The sequence below is a fragment of the Aedes albopictus genome, chromosome 2 (assembly GCF_035046485.1).
Source record: "Aedes albopictus strain Foshan chromosome 2, AalbF5, whole genome shotgun sequence".
NCBI classification, from domain to species: domain Eukaryota; kingdom Metazoa; phylum Arthropoda; class Insecta; order Diptera; family Culicidae; genus Aedes; species Aedes albopictus.
Genome location: NC_085137.1, coordinates 140312063 through 140336485, shown reverse-complemented (window position 1 = coordinate 140336485; position 24423 = coordinate 140312063). Strand labels below are relative to the sequence as shown.

The 24423-nt window shown below is 44.4% G+C and overlaps 4 protein-coding genes and 1 long non-coding RNA gene across 6 annotated transcripts in view; 3 read left to right on the top strand and 2 right to left on the bottom strand.

Moving 5' to 3' along the window:
* The window catches only part of LOC109410204 (angiopoietin-2), an 842481-nt gene that overhangs the window by 564500 nt on the left and 253558 nt on the right, over positions 1–24423 (top strand). The window lies entirely within an intron of this gene.
* On the bottom strand, positions 1786–20512 carry LOC109410206 (VWFA and cache domain-containing protein CG16868). Its single transcript, XM_019683730.3, has 5 exons — positions 19468–20512; positions 17551–19405; positions 16486–17486; positions 4792–5080; positions 1786–4730 (listed from the first exon to the last, which is right to left on the bottom strand). The coding sequence occupies exons 1-5, from the start codon at positions 19879–19881 to the stop codon at positions 3856–3858; spliced, it is 4434 nt and encodes a 1477-aa protein (XP_019539275.2). The 5' UTR covers positions 19882–20512; the 3' UTR covers positions 1786–3855.
* Positions 20656–21330, top strand: LOC115258892 (small integral membrane protein 4). The gene is made up of 2 exons (XM_029859347.2): positions 20656–20948; positions 21012–21330. The coding sequence occupies exons 1-2, from the start codon at positions 20792–20794 to the stop codon at positions 21098–21100; spliced, it is 246 nt and encodes an 81-aa protein (XP_029715207.1). The 5' UTR covers positions 20656–20791; the 3' UTR covers positions 21101–21330.
* On the top strand, positions 21106–21330 carry LOC109410209 (uncharacterized). The gene has a single exon (XM_029859206.2). The coding sequence runs from the start codon at positions 21106–21108 to the stop codon at positions 21316–21318; it is 213 nt and encodes a 70-aa protein (XP_029715066.1). The 3' UTR covers positions 21319–21330.
* LOC115258893 (uncharacterized) lies at positions 21334–24325 on the bottom strand. Its single transcript, XR_009997504.1, has 2 exons — positions 23606–24325; positions 21334–23541 (listed from the first exon to the last, which is right to left on the bottom strand). It is a non-coding gene; the product is annotated as an uncharacterized LOC115258893 (long non-coding RNA).

Here is a 24423-nt window from a genome sequence, read left to right as displayed (position 1 = left end):
ACTGTTAATAGCTCATATTGAAAATTATTGCATCTCCTACAAATAGTCACAACTTTTTTGTCTTTGAAGATAGAACCATAAAATTTTCAGGCGTTTCGAAGTAGTATGCGTAGATGACTGTGTGAAAACTTCATTGAAATATGTTGAATGGTTTTCAAATAATAGCAAAACTGTCAAACGCATTCTAAAATACTAAGCTTAGTAGCAAAAGTCCAACAAAATATCTATATATTTTTTATATAATAATTCATGAAAAATATTTAATTCTAAGCACCTTGAGTCATTATAATGGCGGTGCTGTGAAAACTTGTTTTTCAAATGATGAACAGATACATAATCAAATACATGAAAGGAAAACACACACACTGCCATTATGTAGCTTTTCAATAAAGTATTAATTATTTATTTCAAGAACGTGGTTTTGCGTATACATTGTTCATAAGTCGATAGAAACGTATTTGTTTACGCAATGTTGATGTGGCCTTTTCAATTGTTGGTCTTTTGTATATTGTGAGGCAAACACAATGATACACTATGCCCAGGGTGTCGAGATTTTTTTTCGACTTGATCGGGAATCGAACCCGTCGTCTCCGGATTGGCGATCCATAGCCTTAACCACTAGGCTAACTGGAGATCCTACTACTTCTTCCAGGGGTATCATGAATGTGAAACTCATGTCGTTTTAGGGTGCGTAACCAGTCCAAGAAGCAGATATCAGACTTGCTTTCTCTGTAGTCTTATGGACATAGCTTTTTGCAAGTAGTCGACTATCTATTGATTCACGCTTTGGCAAAGACCTGTGTCCTTCTGAAGGACTCCTTCACCAGTCGGGCCTCCACAAACGTTATATTGTCTATCTATCTATTATAAAACGTATACATAAGCCTATCGGGTAAATCGATTTCGTCGGTTTGCCAAAGAAAGACGTATTAGATATTTTGTATTACTTTTTCACGAGCTTTGGTTGTGATGTTTTTTCTAGTGATGTACCGAATATTCGGCCGGCCGAATATTCGGGCCGAATATCAGCCTTTTTTCGATTTTGCCGAATATTCGTTTAGCCGAATATTAAATGTATTATTCGGCCGAATATGCCGAATAGGCCGAATAATGACTAAACATAGCAACAACACGCTGAATCAAGAATTCAATTAATTGTAAAATGGATTTTCGGGGCATTTTATTTGAGAAAAGTTACCTTTTCTGTGATGTGAAAACGTTTCTGAAGATCATGGCTGTCAAATTATACTTCATTGTAAACGATCTTGCCAGCCATAATAATTTCATGAGATTTTTAACAAGAAAATCGGCCGAATATCTGACCAACTATTCGGCCGAATATACGGCCGAATATTCGTTTCGCCGAATAATAAAATTTGAAATATTCGGTATTCGGCCGAAGGCCGAATAGTACTATTCGGTACATCACTAGTTTTTTCATCAGCGAACTCAAGCGGGGGTGTAGTTCCAGCAATCATGTCCTACAGAATGACTTTCTGCTGAAATAATTCGTTCAATTCGTTATCAATATCGCAATTGGGTTCTTCAAAGGTATCCAGATTATTAATTATTATTAGCATGCAATGGTGTCATCTGGTCGCGATAAGTCATTCCAAGGCAGCCGGCGGTACCGTACATGGTTGATGATGTAGAGTTTTGGGCGCAATTTGACCATAATCAGAAAATGGTCAAAGTCCTGACATCAGCTTAACAGTCTTACAGTAATGAACATCTCAGGTTCCACCCGATTGAAGGATTTGTTCGGATCCAGGGAAAACGAAATCATTGCTTGATGATTAGTCAATATATTTTTCTTACATTCATTGCAATTCGCTTCGAACCCCGCGAAATGGGGTCTGGTAGTTTCGCAGTTTGTTGCAAATAAAATACATTTATCTGGTACTACAGTAGTAAAAAATGAGGACATCCGATAAATCAACATCCGACATCGATCGACAGTGTCCAGCGAAGGAAGAAAATAGTTGCCGCAGATAATAAATCTAGGTAAAATTTATCGTTTTTTTTTTTGTTTTGTTTCTCTCTTAGATATTCGTAAGTGTATAAATTCAACTATAGCCTAACGTTAAAAACATGCTAAAATTCACAACATTTCACCGACAGAAAAGTGGTTGCCGATTGTTTTCTTGTTTTTTATTTTAGATTTTCGTTACATTATAGTAAAGCTTATTACAAAGTTTCCAAATGCACCATTTGCGGGAAAGAAGCGCATTCTATTACAGTAGAGATGCTTTCCGGATAGCAACAACCTTTCTTTTTTTCTTAGTTAACATCATATGATTTTTTTTTCACATCTAATTGACAAACGTAAGCTTGTTGTAGTTAAACTGGTACAGTAAGTAAGCTCTAAAATTTTGTTCGTGAAAAATTGCCATAATGCCACCGTAAATGTGGGTGGTTGGTGTGTTGGTTTTGAGATGAGTCAGTCTATGTTGGATAAATGTTTTGGGTCAAATTATGCACTCGTTTTCATAAGAAATGCATGATTAATACGGGTGCCTATTTCTTATGGTTAATTCTGCTCTGTTAGGCGCTATTTTAGTTAGTAACATTCAGTTTCGATTGAAAACATTCAGCTGTATAGGAAGAGAGGATTTGGATAACCGTTCAAGATGGCGTTTCGTATTCTCTAGCGGTTTGGCAAAAGCCATACTTCTTAAAGACTCGATGTATAATAATGCTTAGTAATAATTTCAACAGTCAGTCAACAGTTAGTAGAAATTGCAGGGTGGGGAAAGTGGTTATTCTATTATTATATTATTAGACATTGGTTGTCAACTGGTCGCAGTAAAAATTAATCGATTCGTTCCCATTTTTGTTTCAACTCGTGAACGTTTTTTTATGTGCATGTGTATGTATAAAATTATCAAAAGAAGGCGGTACCACTATTGCCCATAACCTTTTGATAAACAATAGTAATAGTTATGCAGGAAAAACATCTTTGTTAATCTTTGTAAATTTGATTTTTTTATAAACTGCTTTTTCAATAATTATTTTTTTAAGTCTTGGTCTTTTGAGGAAAATCGGGATGAGTTCATGAAGAAATTACTAAAAGAAGTTCCCGAGGAGTTTCTTGAGCAGCCTAAGAAATTTGACGAGCGGATCTGGGAAGCATTCGTGTGGAAATATCTGTCCTCATCATGTATCTCTGGAGAAATTCATCCATAACATATTAATGCAAGCTTAAAATCTCGTGCAAGGGTGACGAATGGACGTTCTGATTTTTTTACAGAAATTGTTGCATGAAACTTTTGCATATACTGGATAGAACTATGATGCAAGATAATTTTTAAGCGCAACTACCTATAACAGCTTAAACCAGACTTTGTAATTAATTCAACTATGTTATACAGTTGATTTAAACATACGAATGTTTAGCGGTTCCATGAAATTAACCATAAAAATGTTTATTTCAAATATGCATAAAAAACGTTCTGAATAAAACCTCTACTTGATTCTGATGATTTTGTATAGTACACGTAGAATTATTATGACCCTCTGGGAACGAATCGGTTAACCACTGACGAGTGCTGCGCCAAACGATAAAGCAGCGCAGCCTGCTACAGCATTACTGAGCTATTCAGTACAGAGCTATCTAAAATGTCCTCAATTCGTTGCATATACTTATAGGAAATCTCTGTGGATACGTGAGCCTCGCGTAGGTCTCATGGTTAAGGTACACTCAATGGGGGATGATTGGTTGTTACTTACCCTAGTGTTCGCGTCTCCTGCACTTCCATCCGGTCACACTGAACAACACGACTACAACTAATTGGTCAGCGGGGAGCGGGGATATTCTACATGCCTAAGAGCTTATAAATAACCTAGCACCGTTCGTTAGGAAACGTCCATGTTTCGATGAACGGTGACCGGAACGAGGATGTGATGTCCCCCTCCACCGCCGCCGTAGATACCCGTCCGCGACACGGACGTCGGTGAAGGGAGAATGGTTTGTGAAGGATCGATGAACTTGTGCTGCTGTTGCTGCTGCTGATGCTCTTCATCACTGGGCACCAGCTGTGGGGTTTGCTGCTTGGACAGAGCCAGGAAGTTCTGGTGATTGCTGTAAGGACTCGAGACCGAGGTGTTGATCGATGCCGAGTCGGACATCGAGAGACGCTTTCCGGAAGCGTTCGGAGCGACCGGCTCTGCGTTCGATAAGCAAAGGTGTTCGGATTCCTCGTGATGCGTCATGGTAGAATAACCGTGGTCCGAAGAACCTGCGTTCGGCCGCCGGTAATTGGAAGACATCTGATACGGAGAAGCTACGTTCGGGAAGATCATGTAATTGGCGTTGCTTTGTCCGTTCATGAGAAGATTCTGCTTGGCATTCGTTCGTCCAATATCGCCATCATCTGGAGGACTGTGATCCTCGATGTCGAACCTGGAAAGCGGCACTCCATTGCAATGATCTGCCACGAGGTCATCGTACAGCTGATCGGATGTACCACTTTGGTCGGTATTCTGTCGATAACAGTACATGGCGAACCCAACCACCAAGCAGAGAGCAAGGATCGCTCCGGCTACAGGTCCAATAGCACTGTAAGCGGGTGGCAAAACCGATTCCATTATGTTATTGCTCATGATATCACCATATGGAGTTGCTGAACCGAAGATGCCATTGAAACAGGTCAACTGTGACGTACAGAACGGAGTCGTCAGGGTGTTTTCTCCATCGATGTCCACTTGACACCACTCACATCCGACAAGTCCTGGAAACATATAAGGTTACAACTCCACATAACACAGCATCACCTGTGAAAGAAAACCTACCGAGACACTCGCTCTGCGTAGTGTAATCCTCGCAGTTGATGTTACTGCAACTTTTCAGTTCGTATTCACTCTCGAAATTGAGGGCGTTCATCGAAATCAGATCCTCCGGCAGGGGTGAACAGAGCGGGATGGATTGGGGCGAAGGTTTACGTCCCGCATTGGTGCTTTCCGCTTGATGACATGTTGAACCCGATGACTGGCCATCTTCGTAGTAATCCAGGGGACATTCGCACGGACACTCACACTCGGTTTGCTCCATTCGGTTGCAGTTGAGGCACGAATTGCCGACCTGTAAGGAGAAGAAGAGTATTTTAAGCATTCCAAGTCAATTTAGATCAACTATCTACAAAAAAAAATGTTTCCTTTGCAATAAGATTTCCGACTGATGCGGGATTGCGTTCATCACTTCAGCTATATGCAAAGCAAAAAATAAATGCAACCCGCCCGATGTAGCTCATTCCGATGTACTAAATAATCAATGTAATCACGATTTCTATGTATGTACGATTACATCGTTTTGATGTAAAATTTTTTGTTCTTATGTGTACATCGTCCTATGTAATATTCATGCAACCGACGGATTGATCGGGTTGCAGCAGTTCAGATGTAATATTACACAACAGTTTTTTTTCTGTGTGGCCCTTTTATTGTGTTACAAACTATGCAGCCCTTTTCATAAATAGACGCGCAACAAAAACTCGTTTTTATTAAATTCTATTTAGGTATTTTATTTGTAAACCTTCGAATTTGGTTGTCTAGCAGTTCGCTGGCATTGCCATTCGGCACTCTAGGTGCAGATACAAAAATGTTGAAACACTTATAACACGCGACGCGAGACAGACACTGTCCGCGCACGGAGCGTACATAATGTGTAAATATGTGTTTGTGTTAATAATATCCTAATTAATCCTTACCCGTAACATTAACATCCCCAAAATCCCAACCAACTAATCCCGAGTCGACCGCGGGTTATTTCGGTCCCCCCCTTACTAACACCTGTGTCTGTATGTACTGTGTGAACGCGCACTACCCACCCGAACGGTAATGCTTCTGTTGCTTGGCTGGCAGCCGACGAGCGGCTGCACATGAGAACGGTGACGACGGTCAGAATCATCATGCGAGACGAGGACGCGAAGAACACGCTGCGACATGTTCGCATCGCAGCATCGAGCAGGGCACCGACCAATGCGAGCGAGGCTCGCGCTGATTGGTGCGTGATGTATTTTGGGAATGCTGGGGTAGGGTATATAAGTAATGGAATTCGCTCGAAGAGCTATCAGTCTTTGTAAAGTAGTGATCAAATAAACATCGTTAAAGAGAAACGAATCTTTTCCTTGGACAGCCGAACAATCAGCCTTTTACAAGGCTTCCACTGAGAGTTGTCAGAAGTCGTCGAGCTATCGTCTGCAGCATTTGTTCCTGCGGCCCTCTTCAGTGGGAAGAGCCGGCCATCCTCCGTCCAGTGTCCGTGACCGGACATTTTGGTCCAGTCGACCCGGATCCACGAGCGATCCGTTTTGGTGTTGCACCCGCAACGTACGCGTGTCGTCAATCTGACGATTGAGACACCACCCAGCATACAGTCCGCTACCCAGTCGCCAATCTGACGATTGCGACGAAAACCGTTCCGCTGAGACGATAGCCGGCGCAGTTATTCGGAAATTATTTTCCTGTGGCTGTCCAAGTGTTTTTGGAGTGAGTACACCGTGTACTGTTTAACGAAGTAAATCGCGCGCGAGTGAAAGTTTGTAAGTCCGATTTTTCAAAGCGAAAGTGAGTCGCGCGCGAGTGGTCGAAGTTTCGGCGTGAACGCCGACGGTAATAGTGCAAGAGCGTGTTCCTAACGTGTCCGAACACGTTCTGTTCCTGCGTGGTGCGAGAGGCGCACCACCGTTCCGGTTCGAGTGAACCACCAGTGAAAGTGTAACCGAACATTATTGCAAATCGAAAGTAAACCGCGCGCGAGTGCCACAGTGAGCAGTCCGATATTTTCAACCCGTGTTAGTCGCACGCGAGTGGTAATGACGTTGGATCGAACACCAACGAAAAGTGAAAAGGTCACAATGACGGACATCACGACGCTAGTGCATCAACGTGGACAGGCCAAGGCGCAGGTCACGAAGATCCGGAAGGCGTTGGAAAGTATGGCAGGAGCTGGGTCCACTGCTCCGAGTACGGCGATGCTGGCTGTGTATTCGAAGAAGCTGGATCGCTTCTACAGTGAGTACCGTGAGTATCACAACCAAATTGTTGCGGTCATTCCCGATGACCACCTGGACGAGCAAATCGAAGCGTATGATTTGTTCGAGACGCAGCACACTGATACGTGTGTGCTGCTGGAGACGATTGTGCAATCCATCAACGATGACGCACAACCGAGAGCACAAGCGAATACGCAGCAGCAGCCAGACGCTCCTCGTATCATTGTGCAGCAACAGCCGTTGAAGGCACCGATTCCCTCCTTCGACGGGAAGCCGGAAAACTGGCCGCGCTTCAAGGCCATGTTTTTGGATGTCATGAGCACATCAGCCGACTCAGACGCAATCAAGCTCTATCACTTGGACAGAGCTCTGGTCGGCACAGCTGCTGGAATAATCGATTCTCGCACGTTGAGCCAGAACGATTACGAGCACGCGTGGAAGATACTGGAGGACAGATACGAGGACAAGCGGGTCATAGTGGACGTCCACATCAACGGCCTGCTGGCACTTCCGAAGATGCATCGAGAGAACGCCAAGGAGCTCAGAGCGCTTATTGACGAGGTCACTCAACACGTCGATGGGCTGGCTCTGATGAATGAAGAGATGACTGGATTTTCGGAGCACTTTGTGATCAACCTTCTGGCCGCGGCGCTGGACAAGGAGACGAGGCTTCAGTGGGAGGCTACTATTCCCCACAAGGAGCTGCCGGGACATGAAGACACCATCGAGTTTCTGAAGAAACGATGCGCTGTGCTGGAACGTGTGGAAGCATCGTTGACCAAGCAAGCTTCTACATCGAAGACATCGGTTTCTGCGAAGAATCCTGGATACCAACCGAAGAACGCAACATCGAAGTCGTATGCTGTTACCACCAAGGATCGGACGTGTGAGCTGTGTGGAACCGGAAACCATCCGGTCTACAAATGCGAAGCCTTCAGGGAGATGACCGTCGCTCACCGCCAGGCCAAGGTAAGAAGCATCAGAGCTTGTTATAATTGCCTAAGGGTGGGTCATTTGAGTAGTGCGTGTTCTTCACCGTATTCGTGTTCTAAGTGTAAAGCAAAACACCATACTCTTCTCCATCTCGACAAGAATGATGTTCAGTCCACTTTGAAATCGGTTATGCAGTCCGCCCCACAGTCAGATCCGTCTACCTCGAAATCTGTTGTGCCAAATGTAAAATCGAAGTCTGTTTCTGGTGAATCTCAGTCCGCTCCAACAGTTTCGTGTTCGATGAAGCAGATGCCTCGTGTTTGTAACAGTTTGCTAATGACAGCGAGAGTTCAAGTGAAGGATGTGAATGGGAATCTGAAGTTTTGTCGTGCCCTTTTGGATTGTGGTTCTCAGGCACATCTTGTGTCGAAACGTTTGGTTGAATCGTTGAGTCTACCGTGTTTTTCCACCAAGGTTGATGTTGTAGGTGCCAATGGTCAGCAGTCCTCTATCTCGGAAATGGTTAATCTTGAATTGCGTTCGTGTTATTCTGACTTCCGTGGTCAGTTGCAGTGCCTGGTTGCGGGTAAGGTTGCCGGTTCGATGCCGTCAGTACCGATCGATATCAAACGATGGAATCTCCCTCGTGGTCTGTCTCTCGCAGATCCAGAGTTCTACAAGCCAGGTGACGTTGATTTGCTTATTGGAGTTCAATTGTTTTTTGTGCTTCTGATGCCGGGACAGTTTACGATAGCTGAGAATCTTCCTGTTCTTCAAGAGACTCGTTTGGGATGGGTCGTAGCAGGTTCCATTGAAGATGTTGGTTGCCCACGCGTTGAACAGCATTGTTACACGGCTAGTCTTCAAAATCTTTCTGAAACGATGGAAAAGTTTTGGTCAGTTGAATCAGTGGATTCATGTGAACTTCTCACCGGAGAAGAGCAGTTGTGCGAAGAGATTTTCTGCTCCACAACTCGTCGCGATCAGAGTGGTCGCTATATCGTTCAGTTGCCCCTGAAAGAGTCGGTTTTCCAAATGGAAAGTAACCGATCTATCGCCCTACGTCGTTTTTTCATGATGGAACAGCGGTTCCAGAAAGACCCTGACTTGAAAAAGCTTTATGTTGAGTTCATTAACGAATACAAGAGCCTCAACCATTGCGAACCAATCGATGAATCACAGGATCCTCCTAATCTTGTGAAGTACTACCTTCCTCACCATGCGGTGTTGAAGCCGAGCAGCTCGTCAACGAAGTTGAGAGTTGTGTTTGATGCTTCGTCGAAGGCAAAGGGGCCTTCGTTGAATGACTGCTTGATGATTGGTCCAGTGGTTCAAAACGATCAGTTTTCCATAATCCTTCGTTTTCGCAAACATCGCTGTGTGTTCTCCGCCGACATCAGTAAGATGTACCGCCAAATTCAGGTAGACCGTATCCACACACCATTGCTTCGAATTTTCTGGAGAGAAAATCCTACCGATCCGTTGCAGGTTCTTGAATTAACGACTGTGACCTACGGTACGTCTGCTGCGCCATTCTTGGCCACAAGATCGCTTCAACAGCTTGCTTTCGATGAAAGTACTCGCTATCCGTTTGCCGCTCAGATTGTTCTTGAGGATTTTTATGTTGATGATGCCCTGACTGGTGCTGACACAGTTGAAGAGGCTATTCAACGTCGTGTAGAGCTTACAGAAATCCTCAGCTGTGGAGGATTTCCGATCCACAAATGGTGTTCTAATGAACCAGCCATTTTGGAGACCGTTCCAGAGAAGGATAGGGAACAGTTTCTGTCGTTCGAAGATTCAGACATCAATCAGGCTATCAAAACGCTAGGCCTGCTTTGGGATCCAGCAGAGGATGTTTATCGCTTTCGTTTGGATCTCCCTAGTCTCGGTGGCTGTTCACCGACTAAACGAAACGTCCTGTCGCAAATTGCGAAAATCTTTGACCCTCTGGGTCTAATTGCGCCGGTTGTTGTTTTCGCGAAGATCATTATGCAGCAAATTTGGATGAGTAAGCTGAAGTGGGATGATGTTTTGGATGGTAAGTTGCTGCAAGCATGGATTGTGTTTCGGGACACTTTGAATCACATACACGAGATCAAGATCCCACGGTTTTTCGGTGCAGTTAATCCCGTTCGTTATGAGATTCATGGGTTTGCGGATGCGTCCAGTGTAGCGTATGGAGCGTGTCTGTACATTCGCGTGGTCACTCAGGATGGAGTGAAAGTGTCGCTTATATGCAGTAAGTCGAAGGTTGTTCCAATCAAAGGATTGACAATCCCTCGGTCTGAGCTTTGCGCTGCCTTGTTGCTTGTTCGATTGTTTTTGAAGGTGTATCCGGCTGTGAAAGTGGAGTTTGAATCCGTGCATTTCTGGTCGGACAGTCAAATTGTCTTAGCGTGGCTGCGGAAACCTCTACCGCAACTGAATCTGTTCGTTCCAAGGGGTAGTCACTCTACACAGTGTGCCTTGGACACACCGGGCACACCAGTGGCACCGGGTGGCACAGATGCCATAATGACGGATGCTATAAATAAATTTAACAATATCTGTGCCAATCCCAGCAAACCTTGATTTCGAAGTAAATAAATTATCTGTCATCATCAGAATTTTCAGGTTGATTGATTTGTGTGTATCAATTTTAATTATATTATTTCTTATTCTAGACTAATTGCCATTCCGGTACCAAATTATTTTTCTATTGATGCTGTTCAAGACACTTCTAACAGTCAGATATTCACGGACAGAAGCTAGATCTGGAGGCCCTCATTGCGCTTATCGGTTTCGTTCTTAAGCGGTCCAGCATTCGATTTTCGTACAATCCTTAAACCAACCATCTCAATCCATTCCAAAAGCAGGCAAGCTAGACGTCCATCTACACCCGACCTTCCCTGCTCTGCAGGTCCAACCAATCCAGACAATACACAGACAACGTTCCAATTACGGTGTGAAATATTTTGAACGTTCATAATCGAAAAGAACTTAGATCATGTAAACCCGGGACAATTAATAAAGTGTTCAAAATACAACATAAGATGAATTCATTAAATTTTCTAAAAGAAACATTCCAAAAACTCATACCGGAAGGCTGGAGCTTGAGCAGCTCTTCTCGCTGGGATTGAACTTTTGGGATGTTACAGCGATGCCGTTTTATTTGTGGTCTTTCATTCTCACTTGGCGAATCCTGCTGGAAAGTGCTAGGCCAGGAAAACATTGGAAATCTTTAAAAAATCTTGGGTATTTTTTCGGTACAGAATCCAGTTTTGAAAGACAAGCTAATCACGGAAGTTGCGAGGGCGAGTTGAACAATAGTAAAATCGGGTGTTAGGTTCAATCCTGTGCTTCCGTCAATATATGTAAGTCCAAATGCCATTAACCTAAAATTAGAAACAAAACAATGAGCAAGTTCTCTTTGAATTTGAAAAAAAATATCCTGCGAGTATTTTCGTTGACAGTTTAGGAAAAAGCAAAAACAATTAAGTAGGTACTATAAATTCCACGGTTGCTAAGAACAAATAATGCCAATGCGGCGTCGCTTTTTTATAGCAGCCACCATAATACATTTTGGAGCCTCGGCACCTCAGCACCTCGGCACACTAAGGCACACCAGTGCACACTGGTAGGCACCGTTGGCACAAATAAAATGTGTAGAGTGACTACCCCTTGGTTCGTTCGCAATCGAGTATCAGAGATCGTCGAAGGTTCGTCTGGTGCCGATTGGAATTACGTCAAATCTGCCGAAAACCTGGCTGACGTCGTTAGTCGTGGTCAACCTCCTCAGTTGCTTGTGTCGAATGAACTCTGGTGGCATGGGCCACAGTTCTTGCGTAGTCGTACCTACCGAGTTGATGAACCCGTGCTTATTTCCGATGATGAACTTCCGGAATGGAGTCCAGTTACCAATACCTCTGCGGTGTCTGTGCCGGAGCCTCTCCCAGTGATGACGGCCTTCGGTTCTTTTCGAAAACTACAACGTGTGATAGCGTATGTGCGAAGGTTTGTAACGAATGCGAGATCCGTTAAATCTCAGCGAATCACGTCGCGATATCTAACCGTACAGGAAATTTGTCACTCGCCGTGGCCTGGTCGAAGAGTTGTTCTCGGACAATGGGTCCAATTTCGTCTACCCAGGTTCAGATTCGGTTGTTCGTGTCGCAGATGTCCAAACGGTTAACAGTATTTTCCGTCGTCCTATCTCGAAACTCGCCCCTTTGCCCATTGAACAAAATCCCTATTAGATGTCTTTTTGCCCGGGGGAGAATGTCCGCGCACGGAGCGTACATAATGTGTAAATATGTGTTTGTGTTAATAATATCCTAATTAATCCTTACCCGTAACATTAACATCCCCAAAATCCCAACCAACTAATCCCGAGTCGACCGCGGGTTATTTCGGTCCCCCCCTTACTAACACCTGTGTCTGTATGTACTGTGTGAACGCGCACTACCCACCCGAACGGTAATGCTTCTGTTGCTTGGCTGGCAGCCGACGAGCGGCTGCACATGAGAACGGTGACGACGGTCAGAATCATCATGCGAGACGAGGACGCGAAGAACACGCTGCGACATGTTCGCATCGCAGCATCGAGCAGGGCACCGACCAATGCGAGCGAGGCTCGCGCTGATTGGTGCGTGATGTATTTTGGGAATGCTGGGGTAGGGTATATAAGTAATGGAATTCGCTCGAAGAGCTATCAGTCTTTGTAAAGTAGTGATCAAATAAACATCGTTAAAGAGAAACGAATCTTTTCCTTGGACAGCCGAACAATCAGCCTTTTACAAGGCTTCCACTGAGAGTTGTCAGAAGTCGTCGAGCTATCGTCTGCAGCATTTGTTCCTGCGGCCCTCTTCAGTGGGAAGAGCCGGCCATCCTCCGTCCAGTGTCCGTGACCGGACAGACACACCACTTATTATTCTTACAAAACGTTAAATAGGAGATATAATTACCTTTTTGAGTCTACCGGTTTCGGGCTGCCAGGACGATGCCCGACTGATTACGATGATAACTAATACTACAATCCTACTGTGTGCAGTATTCGTCGTGAAGCATTGTATATTACTGAATTCTCAGCTTGGTCAAGTGGAAAAGAGAGGACATAATTGGGGCATCATCTTCATTCATAAGCGGGCGGTCGGCTGTAGCTATATACATGGATTCCTTTGCGCAAATCTGCGTAGCTTTTTGGACATTTTTCAGCAGTTTCGCTTGTTCCCAGTCTGCAGTATGTCCTAGCAGCGTCGCGGTGTGCATTGCCACACTTGAATCGCAAGTTCTTTCGTGTTCTACCGCGTTCTTGTGTTCACGTAGACGAGTTTTAAACTTACGACGTGTTTGCCCAATATACACCGCGGGGCAGTCTCGGCATTAGTCTGGTAAATTCCGGATTTTTCGTCTATTGAGACTTTGTCTTTTAGATTGCACAATGCGTCCTTTAAGGTGTAGCTGCTCTTGTACGCCACCTGGAATCCGTGATGGTTGAGGGCTTTTTGGATTGGATTGGTGAGCTTAGGATAAAAAGGAAGGCTGACTCCTTTTCGTACCCGTTCACCTCCGCAGCTTTGTGAATCCTCCTCGACGAAATCATCTCTTTCCATGGGTAAGTTGTAGAGACGATGGGCCATGGAGTGGAAAGCTGCTTTTTGCTGGGCTCCGAAGTGATTTGAATCTGATGTTATATACCGATCCGTTTTCATTCGGTCGTCGTCGTCGTCTATTTGACTGCTCATCTTCGTACGGGGCGATTTAGTGAGTTTTTGGAGGTAAAGTGTACAGGCCGCGTTTTCATTCGGTCGTCGTCGTCGTCTATTTGACTGCTCATCTTCGTACGGGGCGATTTATGATACGATAAATGCAACAAACAACATTTTTTGCGATTTTAGTCAACAGACATTGAAATGTTCGTCACGTCAAGTGTCGGCCCAAGTTCCAAAGCCACGTTGGTTCAAATCACTTTATTTTCTCTTTCGTTAATTTTCGCACTTCGAAAACTATCTGAGTGGTTCGTCATCTTCGATGTCGGCATGTGTTTTGTTTTAGTCCAAATGAAAATAAGTGGTTTGATATTAATAGGGTTGCATGAATCACTCCACTTACCAAAGTGAACACATATCATGCGCCCTTTCCCCTCCCCACTACCAAAAAGTCCTTCCCATGACAGACGTGGAGACGCAGAGGTGATCTCGGTCTTTAGTAAGCAACGCACGTCATAATAACATTCCTTTCCTTCCTCGATGACCGTAAGGACGTGGCCGGCGCCGTTATTGACCTAATAAAGCTTGGAATTCTCGAAGATGCACATTGAGGACGGTAAGCTACTCCCAAGCTCCGTCTGTTGGTTCCTTGTGCAACTTCGATTGTTCTGGTCAATCACGGAGTAGCAACTACGAATAGTACGGTCATCTATGCTCATGCTCAAATTTAAGTTTGTTATCTTCCCTCCTGGAAATCATCAAGTCGAGGAAGGGTAGTTTACCCTCCGCTTCTTGCTCTACCATAAACTTGATGGTTCTATGTCGCGAATTAAGTAGTTCAAGCGTCTGTGACAAATACCGCTCTTTGACTACTGCGAAGTCAACATAGCGTCTCCAGATTCGAGGAAAACACTTTTCTTTCTCTAAACCAATTTCGAAGTCACTCAAAAAGAGGTTTGCAAGAAGTGGAGAGAGTTTGCTCCCCATGCTGAGGCCGAAGGTCTGCTTGTAGAACTTCCCTCTGAATGAGAAGTAGTTCTGGTTCATTTCATACAAACTTCTGCCACCGAAAGATACGCCTCAATTTGGTGTCGGGGCACTCGACATCGTTCTAAATGTCTCTGCAGGCTGTTCAAATCGTCATTTACTGGTACGTTTGGAAAAAGCGCAGTTACATCAAACGATACTAGTACTTCCCCTCGCCGTAGTTCGATATCTTTCAGGTGCTCCACCAATTCAACAGAATTACGGACGCTCCTCCCGTGAGTTACAGGATGTTTTCTCAATTTGTTAACTATCCAAGCGGCCATCTTCTCGGTAAGAGTCGAGACGTTGGCAGAGATTGGTCGCATTCCTACTGGATTCTTGTGGATCTTCGGCAAACAGTAGAGCAACGCTGCCTTTGGGTTGGGTACTCGCAATTTTCGTTCCAGACAGTCTTCACCAAACGCGCTACTTTCTGACGAACGCCGTTAGCCTCTTTAATCATCGCATTGAGGGGGTCTTTCGGTTTTCCATTCTTGAACTTGCACTCTTCATATGGACCATCAGCGAGCATGTTCAGAACACGGGAGTCGTAATCTGGCTTGTCCATGATAACCACTGCATTTCCTTTATCCGTTCGAGAGTAGACCACATTCCGGGCTTGCAATTGACGAATCAGACACCATGTCTCGAAATTAGCGTGCGACTGCTTCCCCCCTTGCTGTTTGTTTTGGGGATACATTGCTCAACGTCATAGCGGAGGGTCGATTTATTCGAGAGACTACTGTACTGGATCACGCTTTCAACGTTGTTTACAGTATCCGCGATCGGCGCACACGAAGGAGGAATGGCAAAGTTCAAGCCCTTGTTTAGCAGATCCAGCTCTGCTTGTGTTGGTCGCACAGACGAAAGATTGACAACGAAGTTATCAATGGTTCGTGGGGAGCGCTTTGCCGTTTTCGGAGCTTGTGCGAGTGCAAGAGATGACCATTTTTTGCGGTGCCTTCGTTTCGTTTTTCTGACGCGCTCACTCAGGTTGCGGTTAATTTTACACAACACAGTTTGCCAACACTCTTTCTTCTGTTCCACACATCGATGAACAATAACTCCGAAGCACTGTGGTAAACAACTTCATTCAACAGCTTTAGATGGTGAGGGTACAGCTGTTCTTCCACAATAGATAGCGCTTTGTGTTTATACCTTATTTGTTCTACTAGCCAAGTTCTTCGGGCCCTTTTGGCTGCTTTTTCACTTCATTCACTTTTTATAGACGGTTTTATATTTATGAATTTAGGTATTAGGCCTCTTCTTTTACACCGTGTGAGAAACTGGATATCCAGCAACAAGCTTCTTTTCTTCGTTATCAGTCGGCCATGAAGGCGAAAGCACTTCAAGGATGTAGCCTTCATTTCACTTCACTTCTTGGGGTTTGCGCTAACGTAAGAACCTCGACAACACTTATAACACGCGACGCGAGACTATCGTCCTGTCGATGGGCAACGAGCCCGAAACCGGTCGACTCAAAAAGGTAATTATATCTCCTTTTTAACGTTTTGTAAGAATAATAAGTGTTGTGTCTGTCTCGCGTCGCGTGTAATAAGTGTTGTCAAGGTTCTTACGTTAGCGCAAACCCCAAGAAGTGAACTGTTGAAACCTTCATCGAAATGTTGCCGTGGTCTAGAACTCTTTTGGGCCTTCAAATTCAGCAGATGCGTGAAACGAATGGCACTTGAAAGCTGGAATAAAGATGTTCATTGTGTTAAAGGCCCCACCCAAATTACACCATCGCTGCCCTTAATGACAGGTTTCTGAAAACCTCTCACATTATGCAGAAATTGTCACTACACGACATAAACATAATATGCGAATCTAAAAGAACTACTCACCGTACTGCACGGACAGAACGCTCCCCCGTCGTTGGTCGTATTGACCACTCCGATGAACAGATTCGTGCCCGGGATCAACATAATCTGATACTTGGTCCTTTCGCCGTACATCAGATTGGTTACCACCTCCGCGAGGGACATGTTGAACTGGTAGAACCGTTGCACCGTCCGATTGACGTAGTTGTAGCACATTTTCTTCGTTACCAGTTGCTTGTGGTTCAGGATATCGTTCGCCACCTGGGACTCTTTGTGCGTGATATGCTCCAGCATCCGCCGATTGTTGTTGATGGCCGGTTCGATCAACTTGGGATGCGCGATCAAATAGCCCCGATCGTCCATCAGGAAGCACTTGATGTTTTCCGAGTTACAAATGCTGGACGATTCCGTTAGCAGTTTGTAGAAGAATCCCTGGGTGAAGTCCAGCGAAACGACCACGATGGGTTTGTCGTTTTCGGTGTTGTGCAGGGCGTCGGCGATGCCTTCGAAGATTGTGTAGGAGACGCTTACGATGTAACCGGCCCCTCCGGCGTCCAGGTAGGGTTTGGTAACGACGATTTTCCCTGGGTATTCCATGGCTTTTACGAACCAGGGTCGTTTGGTGGGTTCAATGTCCGTGTCGAGCAGACCTCCGGGGTAGACTTCCAGAACACCATTAACGGTTGCCGCGTAGCGACGGATAATGTATTTGCTCAATTTGCTCTCTCCGTGGCGGCGCCGGTAGGTGGAAATGACTTTGAGCAAGGCCAGAACGTCACTGCGGATTTCCGGGAGCAGACCGGGATTCGCGAATAGCGATGTGGTGTCCTTGAGGTAGGCCATGATGTTCTGGATGGCGCGGACATTGTCGTCGTCGTTGGCAGTTTCCCGGTTGTTTCGGATGTGGGCGTACGGTGATTGGAACGAAGACGAACTGAGATACAGGGTGGAATCATCCGCTAGGGCCAGTTGTTTCATGAGACGGCAAACGCGGAGCGACTCGATGGGTGGCTGATCGAAGCCAACTAGAAAAGCGTTGCAAAAGTATGTTATTCATGTCTGTCTTGGGGATTCAATTCGATCACTTACCATTTGAAGGCCTCTGCAGATGAGCCGGATAAATGTCTATCCGGTGGTAGATAAGATCCGACAGAAGGTTACGACCGGACACACCGTTGCTGGTGATGAAGCTGTAGTCTGCGTTCGATTTCGAGTGGTAATACTGAAGTTGTTGTGATTGGCTGAACCGGGAGTTTGCACCGTTCAGCAAAATGTTTGGATTACGATCGAAGTTGATCGTTCGAACAATGCACATGATGTAGAACCGTGCTCGTTTCCATAGGTAAATCGTGCTTTGATTGGCATTGGGTTTATTCAGGGTGATGTTGCCGCTTTCTTCGGAGATGATGGACCGAAAGTCGGACATGGTCAGTCCTCGCTCCAGACGGGTGATGTTCGTGACGAAGAAGCTCTCCCTGGCCGCCAGCGGCCTAGGAAATGAAGGATGCATGATGGTGTTTCCTTGTAGGTCGATCACAAAAGCGTAGCTTTCATCGTCTTGCTTGTAGTAGGAGACGTCCTCTGCCAGATCACTCAAATACAGGTCGATTCCCATCAGTCCATGGGTTCCGACGGGGACGGAAAGAGTTACTAACGTATCGTGCGTGGACGGTTCATGGTACGGCAGATGGACACGAACACCGCTCTCGGTAAACTTCAAATCATTCAGGAATGGTTCCATCAAAGCAATTACGAATCGATGGGCATCAAAACTGTGCTTCGAAATCATGACCATCTTCCCTGGACGTGGCTTGAAGAACACTCCGCTCAAGTTATATTTGGAAAAGTTCTGCGTTGTAACGTCTGCGATGAACTGTTTTTCATAAGGGATCTCTCGCTCATCGAGCAGGATCAAACAAGTGTTTATGATAACCGGATACGAAAGTCGAGATTGTCCTTCCGCGATCGTTCGCATCACTGTTTTGGCTGCTGTCGTGATGGGCGAGAGTTGAGCTCTGCCTAGATACAGGAATACAATCGGAAGTTCCGTCTGTACTCCCACGTAAGCGTCTTCAATGGCTTTGAACGCATACCGAAACGCCGAAACGTGGGCAGCGGCTGATGAAGTCTTATTTAGCGAATCTACAAAATCCACCAATCGATCTTTGTTGTCCACGGTAGCATTAACAAACGGACCATCCACGCAATCTAAGAAACTTTCCGTTGTCGTCAGTTTCTGACTAACCGCTATCAAAGCAATTCGATCGTTTTCGTTCAACAAATAAATCAAGAATTTGACGATTGCTTTCGCCACTTCCAGCTGATCAAAGCTCACCGAATTGCCCACATCCAGCATGATTACGAAGTGCTTACTCCTCACAGAGGACAGATATAGTGATTTCAAACGACCATCCTTCGGATAGTAATGGCATTTGAAGGCGCTTGCTTGGTCGAACGAGGACAAGTAGAACAACTGCTTCAAACTGTAAAAGCTGCTCTGTAGGTGTGCGATCTGATCCAGAATTCGTTTCTGCAGGCTTTGATTATTATCCTCCACTGTCTGGTCGCTAATGCGAATCCGGGGGCGATCATCCGGACTCGCCGGAAACGCTGAAAAGTCCAAAAATCCACCGTCACCCGAAAACTGCTTCAAGCTGCTTGACGAATTAATTAGCTTTGCATTCTGTATGAAATTCTGCAAATCAAACTGCGGCTCGTCGTCCCACGGATTGATCAGCTCATTGCTGCTGCTATATGGACACGGATTGATGATGGTGTTGTATTTGGCACTGTGCCGCGAAGCTGATTCGTAAACGAACGCCCGCAGTCGGTCTATCACCGCTGCCGATTGCTCGAATTTGGCCGTCAGCTTTTTGGCCATCTTTTCCAGTTCTTCGATGTCGTTTCGGATCACCGATGTGAACTCCATCGTGTCGTAAAGCTCCTGAAATGAGATACAACGGTTTGAATCGTAACCATAACCGTAACAGTCCTATCACTCCTTACCTGTACAACAGGAACGTCCAACTCCTGGTTCCGTATCCGTTTCAGCTTCATTTCCAACAGTTTCGTTAGTTCATGTATGCTGTACTCCCGATCGTGTCCAGCCACTTGTTGCTGCTGCTGCTGCTGTGCGGTCTGAATTACCGGTGCCATCGGAACGAACGGGAACACCGGTCCACTGGGCGTCGAGGGCAAAGGCACTTTGCTGTTGCTGCTGCTATCATCAATGCTTATCACGCTACCACTTAGATTACTACTTATCGAAGGAACTATGTTATTTACAAAGATATGATTGAAGGAGCCGGCAGAGGAGGCATTCGTTTGCCGACAGCCGAAAAAGGCCGCCGTCACTGCCATCACCAGTAGATAATGAAAGCAATAATAATAATACTGATGCGATCGTCGACAGGAAGTCATCTTGACACTTTGTTGTACGCGGAGAGCGAATTCTGCCTGGCTAACGTTGCTACTACAGGTATGTGAAATCCAATCAGTCTCGGTGTGTGCAATTCGCTGTTTATTTGGAAGGAAACCTTCTTCGTCTTCCGCCTAGTATTCTTCACCGCGTTTCGGGATTTTTGTGTCGGCGCTCTTTGTTGTTTACGATTTTTCCTTTTCCACCCGCTTTTTGTTTAGCACCGCTTCGGCTGCTGCTGCTGTTGCTGTTGCTGATGATGCTTTCCATTCGTTTCGGCTGCCTTTGCATGGAACTCGTCTTCTTCTTCTTGGCGGCGGCGGTCGTCGATCGTCATCTTTTCTTCAGATTTTTTCGTGACGAAGTCAAATCTCGGTGGTGCTAGAAAGAAATGCTTTTCCCCGATCAGCATTCTTCCGGACCGTACAAACTGCACTTGATTTCGACAGAGCGAACACTGCGGAACGTTTTGACACTGGTTTTGGCACAAAATATTGGTTGAAACTGGGAAAATTTTAGCAAAATTTACGAACTTCGCGAGGACGACGTCGATTCATTTTGGTTTCGTCTCGTTCACTTTTCGACTGGGCAACGGTGCACGCACACACTCAACACCGATTTGTTTTCGACTGCTCTGATTTCACAGTAGAGGCCCGAAATTGCACAAAGAATGCACACAAAGGATCCTCTCCCGGGAATTTGACGATAAAACTGCATCTAACCTCCGTCTCTTTTTCATTGGACTCAGAAATGTCATTCATCTGTCAAGTTTGTTCGCCGTCGTCGTCGTCGTGTTTTTTGGAGTTTTGTTGTGATCTTGCCCGCAGAGTGTGCGAGTTGTTACATAAAATCGGCCAATTTTGGAAGCGGCATGAAAAATTATCATTAAAATAACAATCAACACCAGCGCAAATGCGTTTCCGTCGTAGCCAAACGCTCAAACAACTGCTGGACCTGTGGCCGGGCAAGAAGTACCTGGGCATCTATCGGTTTCTGCCGCTGTTCTTCGGACTCGGTGCTACGCTGGAATTTTCCATGATCCACTGGCGTGTGGGCGATACCAATTTCTGTAAGTGATCCTGTAAGTTTGATTGTTAACTAGCATTCTATCAGCTTTTTTTCGGTTTTCCAGATAACACATTTAAGAAAAGGCAAGCTAAGGACATCGTCGAGGAGCGATTGCGACTTCACCAACTGGAACCGATTCGAGAGGTCAACTAGCAAAAATGCCGGCGGGTGTTTCGACAAAGGAATACGTTAAGTTTATGGCGGCGGCTATGTTTTCGATGTTTGCCGGTTCGCAGCTCGTGCACACGTACTACAATCCGCTAAAGGATTTAAACTATTACATAGAGAAGGAAATCCAATCGCAACGGTTACGAGAAGTTCCACAGCCGGACGAAGCGAGAGGTGCCACTGATCATGGAATAAAAAAGTAATATGAAAGACTACACTTCGAGTTTTTCCTAGCTTGGGTAAAATGTGATTATATTTGAATATATAGTTTTATGGAGATTATTCGCTCGGTTCGAGATCCGCCTGTAGTAGCTGGTGGCGTCGTAGCAGGGCCTCGTTTCGCTGGCACTCGGCGGTCAGTTGTTTAACGGTTGCAGCGTATTTGCGCTGTTGCTCGACCAGACACAACAGTTGGGCATTCAGGCCATCTCGCTTGGCACGTTCGTCGTCGCATTTCTTTTTAACCTGAAAATTTAGGGAAAAAAAGGAAACTGACTTTCGGGGAAACGGGCCAATCATCATTTGTTGTTAGAAATTATGGAGAACTGGAGAAGACGATCTAGACACGCCTAATCTACTGAATGTTTATGGACAAAGTATTTGGAGTAGGGGTAGGCGGGACATAATGAACACCTTGTATTTTTACTACAAATTTCCAAATTTTCTAAACAAATTGTTTGATTGTTGCTTTTTAGCTATCTCAAATCCAATGAATTGATGACGAAACATTAGTTAAAAAGCCGTTTGCCTTGAAAACTTAGTCAAAATACGTGAAGTGCGGCCGCATTGGGGACAATTCTGGTTTTCAACCTAAACATGCAGTGCGACGTATCAATCTTAATGATTTCGAAAGAATGGGGCAGAAAAAATGACTTAAGTATGTATCAACTGATATGACAGCTCCAGAACACTTGGAACAGGTTCCGCGGGGGCCTCTCAAACACAATAACACGCGAAATAATCACTTTTAGTCATTTGGTAAAGCGGAACATTAAGTATGAGGCAATTTTCCTGAGTGTGCATTTAATGACAAAATGCTTAATTATGCCTCGCCTATGCCTACATTCTGTTATTCTGTTATAATCAACGCACCCCCGGGCCGTGGCCAATCTGCGTTGTTTCGCTGGGCGATACGTCTACCAGTAGACTTGATCTGCCCTATGCTAAACCGATTAGCATATCAAGTCCTTTCCACTGATGAGTAGGCTCGAATGTCCCGCCCCTCCCTATAACCCATAGGGGGAAATAAGGAGTTTCCAGTTTCAAGTATTGTATTGATTATGACACCAACTCTTTCTATTCCTTGGACAAAAAAAATCACTAGACTTGGATTATCAGACTACTATTAATAATGAACATAATTAGGATACAAGTTTACATACACAATTGTAAAAGCAGTGTTAGATACTTTAAAGTGAATTAAAAAATGTGAATAAGATAAATTGTAAACTATTTCGCGGCGACACGAATGCTTCAATAGTGTCATAAATAAAGGCGCAAACAAACAAATAATTGATATTGAAGTATGCATATTGCATTATCTATTAGCAAAGTAGTAGAAAGAGTTGGGTGCCTGATTATAAAATTGTTGTACTTATCTTGTGTGTTTCGGACAAGTCCCGTTTGTGTTGGCCATTAGGACACTTCTTGCTTCAAAACGGTCGTTTCTGGAATGGAAAGAGAATAATTGGCCGCACAACTCCGCAAATGGGCGGCCCGCACATATTAGTATAATGTTGCAATGATTGAAAATAATAGAGTATAATTGTTAATCTATGTGAATACTGCTACTAGTTCAGGTTTCTCACCCTCCACGATTCTCTAGATACTGTTATAGCGTGTTTGTTGTAAATTTGTTAATAAGTGAAGCCTCCAGTAATTTAAAATTTAATGTAGCGAAGATCCTGAGTGGATAGCATTCATTGATAATGATAGTGATTATTTTAATATGGCTCAACAAAAATTACTATTCAAATATTTCAAATCAGATTCGTCAATAAAATTATTGTTCATAAAATAATTAACCATGCGAATAATATCATGATATAAGAGCTCTCGTGTTTCAATCAATGCTGTTATACTATTGTTACGGGGGTTAGGGTGAAAATAAAGCGTAGCCGGGTTTGATAGCGAGTGTTTTAATGCTGTGCTTCAACTGAAAACGAATTAAAGGGTAAGTACAAATATTTTCAGGTAGGTTTTAGCGAGGGTTTTAGAGCTTACAATTCGGTTAGCCTTTATGCAATTTTCACCCTATAGCCTGCAGTCTGACATCCACGTGGCGTATCACCTTTGTCAAGGAAATTTAATTTTGGTTTCAACAACTTTACTCAAACATGTTTTAAAGTTTCCTTACTTTCTTTTCAGCTTGCAAATCAACGGATGACGACGAACCGATGCGGACAAACTGGAGATCGCGTGTCGGACTGCGGATTTCAACAAAAACTTAAGACCATAAACTTCATAGAAACTATAGCTCGCACGCTTTACCTATTGTGAATAAACTGATTCGCTATTATTCACTTTCCAATTCACTTTTGTAGCGTAACTGTTGGCAACGTAAATTCACTACAGAGTGTAACTCACATAACTCACTAATTCAAATTAATTTAATATAATAGTGAATAACTAAACTACCACACTAGTCTATCTGCGATGTCAAACTGTTCACCGGAAACGGGACGTTGACAGCTTGCTCTCTCCTAGTGACAGCTGTCACTGGCATCGACGCGACGCTTCCAACTGTTGAAAGCGACGCTTCCGAATCGGTTGGCGGCAGGGTTGCCAGATGACCATCTTCTGCGTCGACAACTATCTACCAAATCTTACAAAGAGGATTGAGGAAGTCATATAGATATTGGTTATATGAACTACTACTATTTACTATACATCTTCAAATGAATAGTGTAACTACAGAAAACTACAGAAGAGTTAGCGGTATTTGTATTATTGATGGGTGCCCCAGAAATAAAAATCCATTAATTTGATTCAACTAGGAGTTTGTTCATAAATCACATATACTTCATGAGGAGAGGCAAAGTTGTAACTTCATGCAATTTTGGTTTTGCATGGACAAAATTTTATGATGGTTCGGTCTAGGGAATCGCGCCACTTGGGCGGTGGCTTCTATATTCGTCTGTTTTCCACTATAACTCAGTCAAATTTGAACCAATTGATACAACTTTTGGAATGTAATGATATAGGTATAGTATCTACCCGTGTACAACATTTCAAGTCCATTGATTCAAAATTGACTGATTATAGTGGAAAACAGACGAATATAGAAGCCACCGCCCAAATGGCGCGAT

What these genes read in the sequence shown, in the direction of transcription:
- LOC109410209 (XM_029859206.2), top strand. Translation starts at nt 21,106, where the DNA reads ATGCCGGCGGGTGTTTCGACAAAGGAATACGTTAAGTTTATGGCGGCG.
- LOC115258892 (XM_029859347.2), top strand. Translation starts at nt 20,792, where the DNA reads ATGCGTTTCCGTCGTAGCCAAACGCTCAAACAACTGCTGGACCTGTGG. An exon ending in TGTGGGCGATACCAATTTCT is followed by an intron (nt 20,949 to 21,011) that starts GTAAGTGATCCT and finishes TCGGTTTTCCAG; the next exon opens with ATAACACATTTAAGAAAAGG.
- LOC109410206 (XM_019683730.3), bottom strand. Translation starts at nt 19,881, where the DNA reads ATGACTTCCTGTCGACGATCGCATCAGTATTATTATTATTGCTTTCAT. An exon ending in TCTGCAGAGGCCTTCAAATG is followed by an intron (nt 17,487 to 17,550) that starts GTAAGTGATCGA and finishes ACGCTTTTCTAG; the next exon opens with TTGGCTTCGATCAGCCACCC. An exon ending in TACGCAGAGCGAGTGTCTCG is followed by an intron (nt 4,731 to 4,791) that starts GTAGGTTTTCTT and finishes ATATGTTTCCAG; the next exon opens with GACTTGTCGGATGTGAGTGG.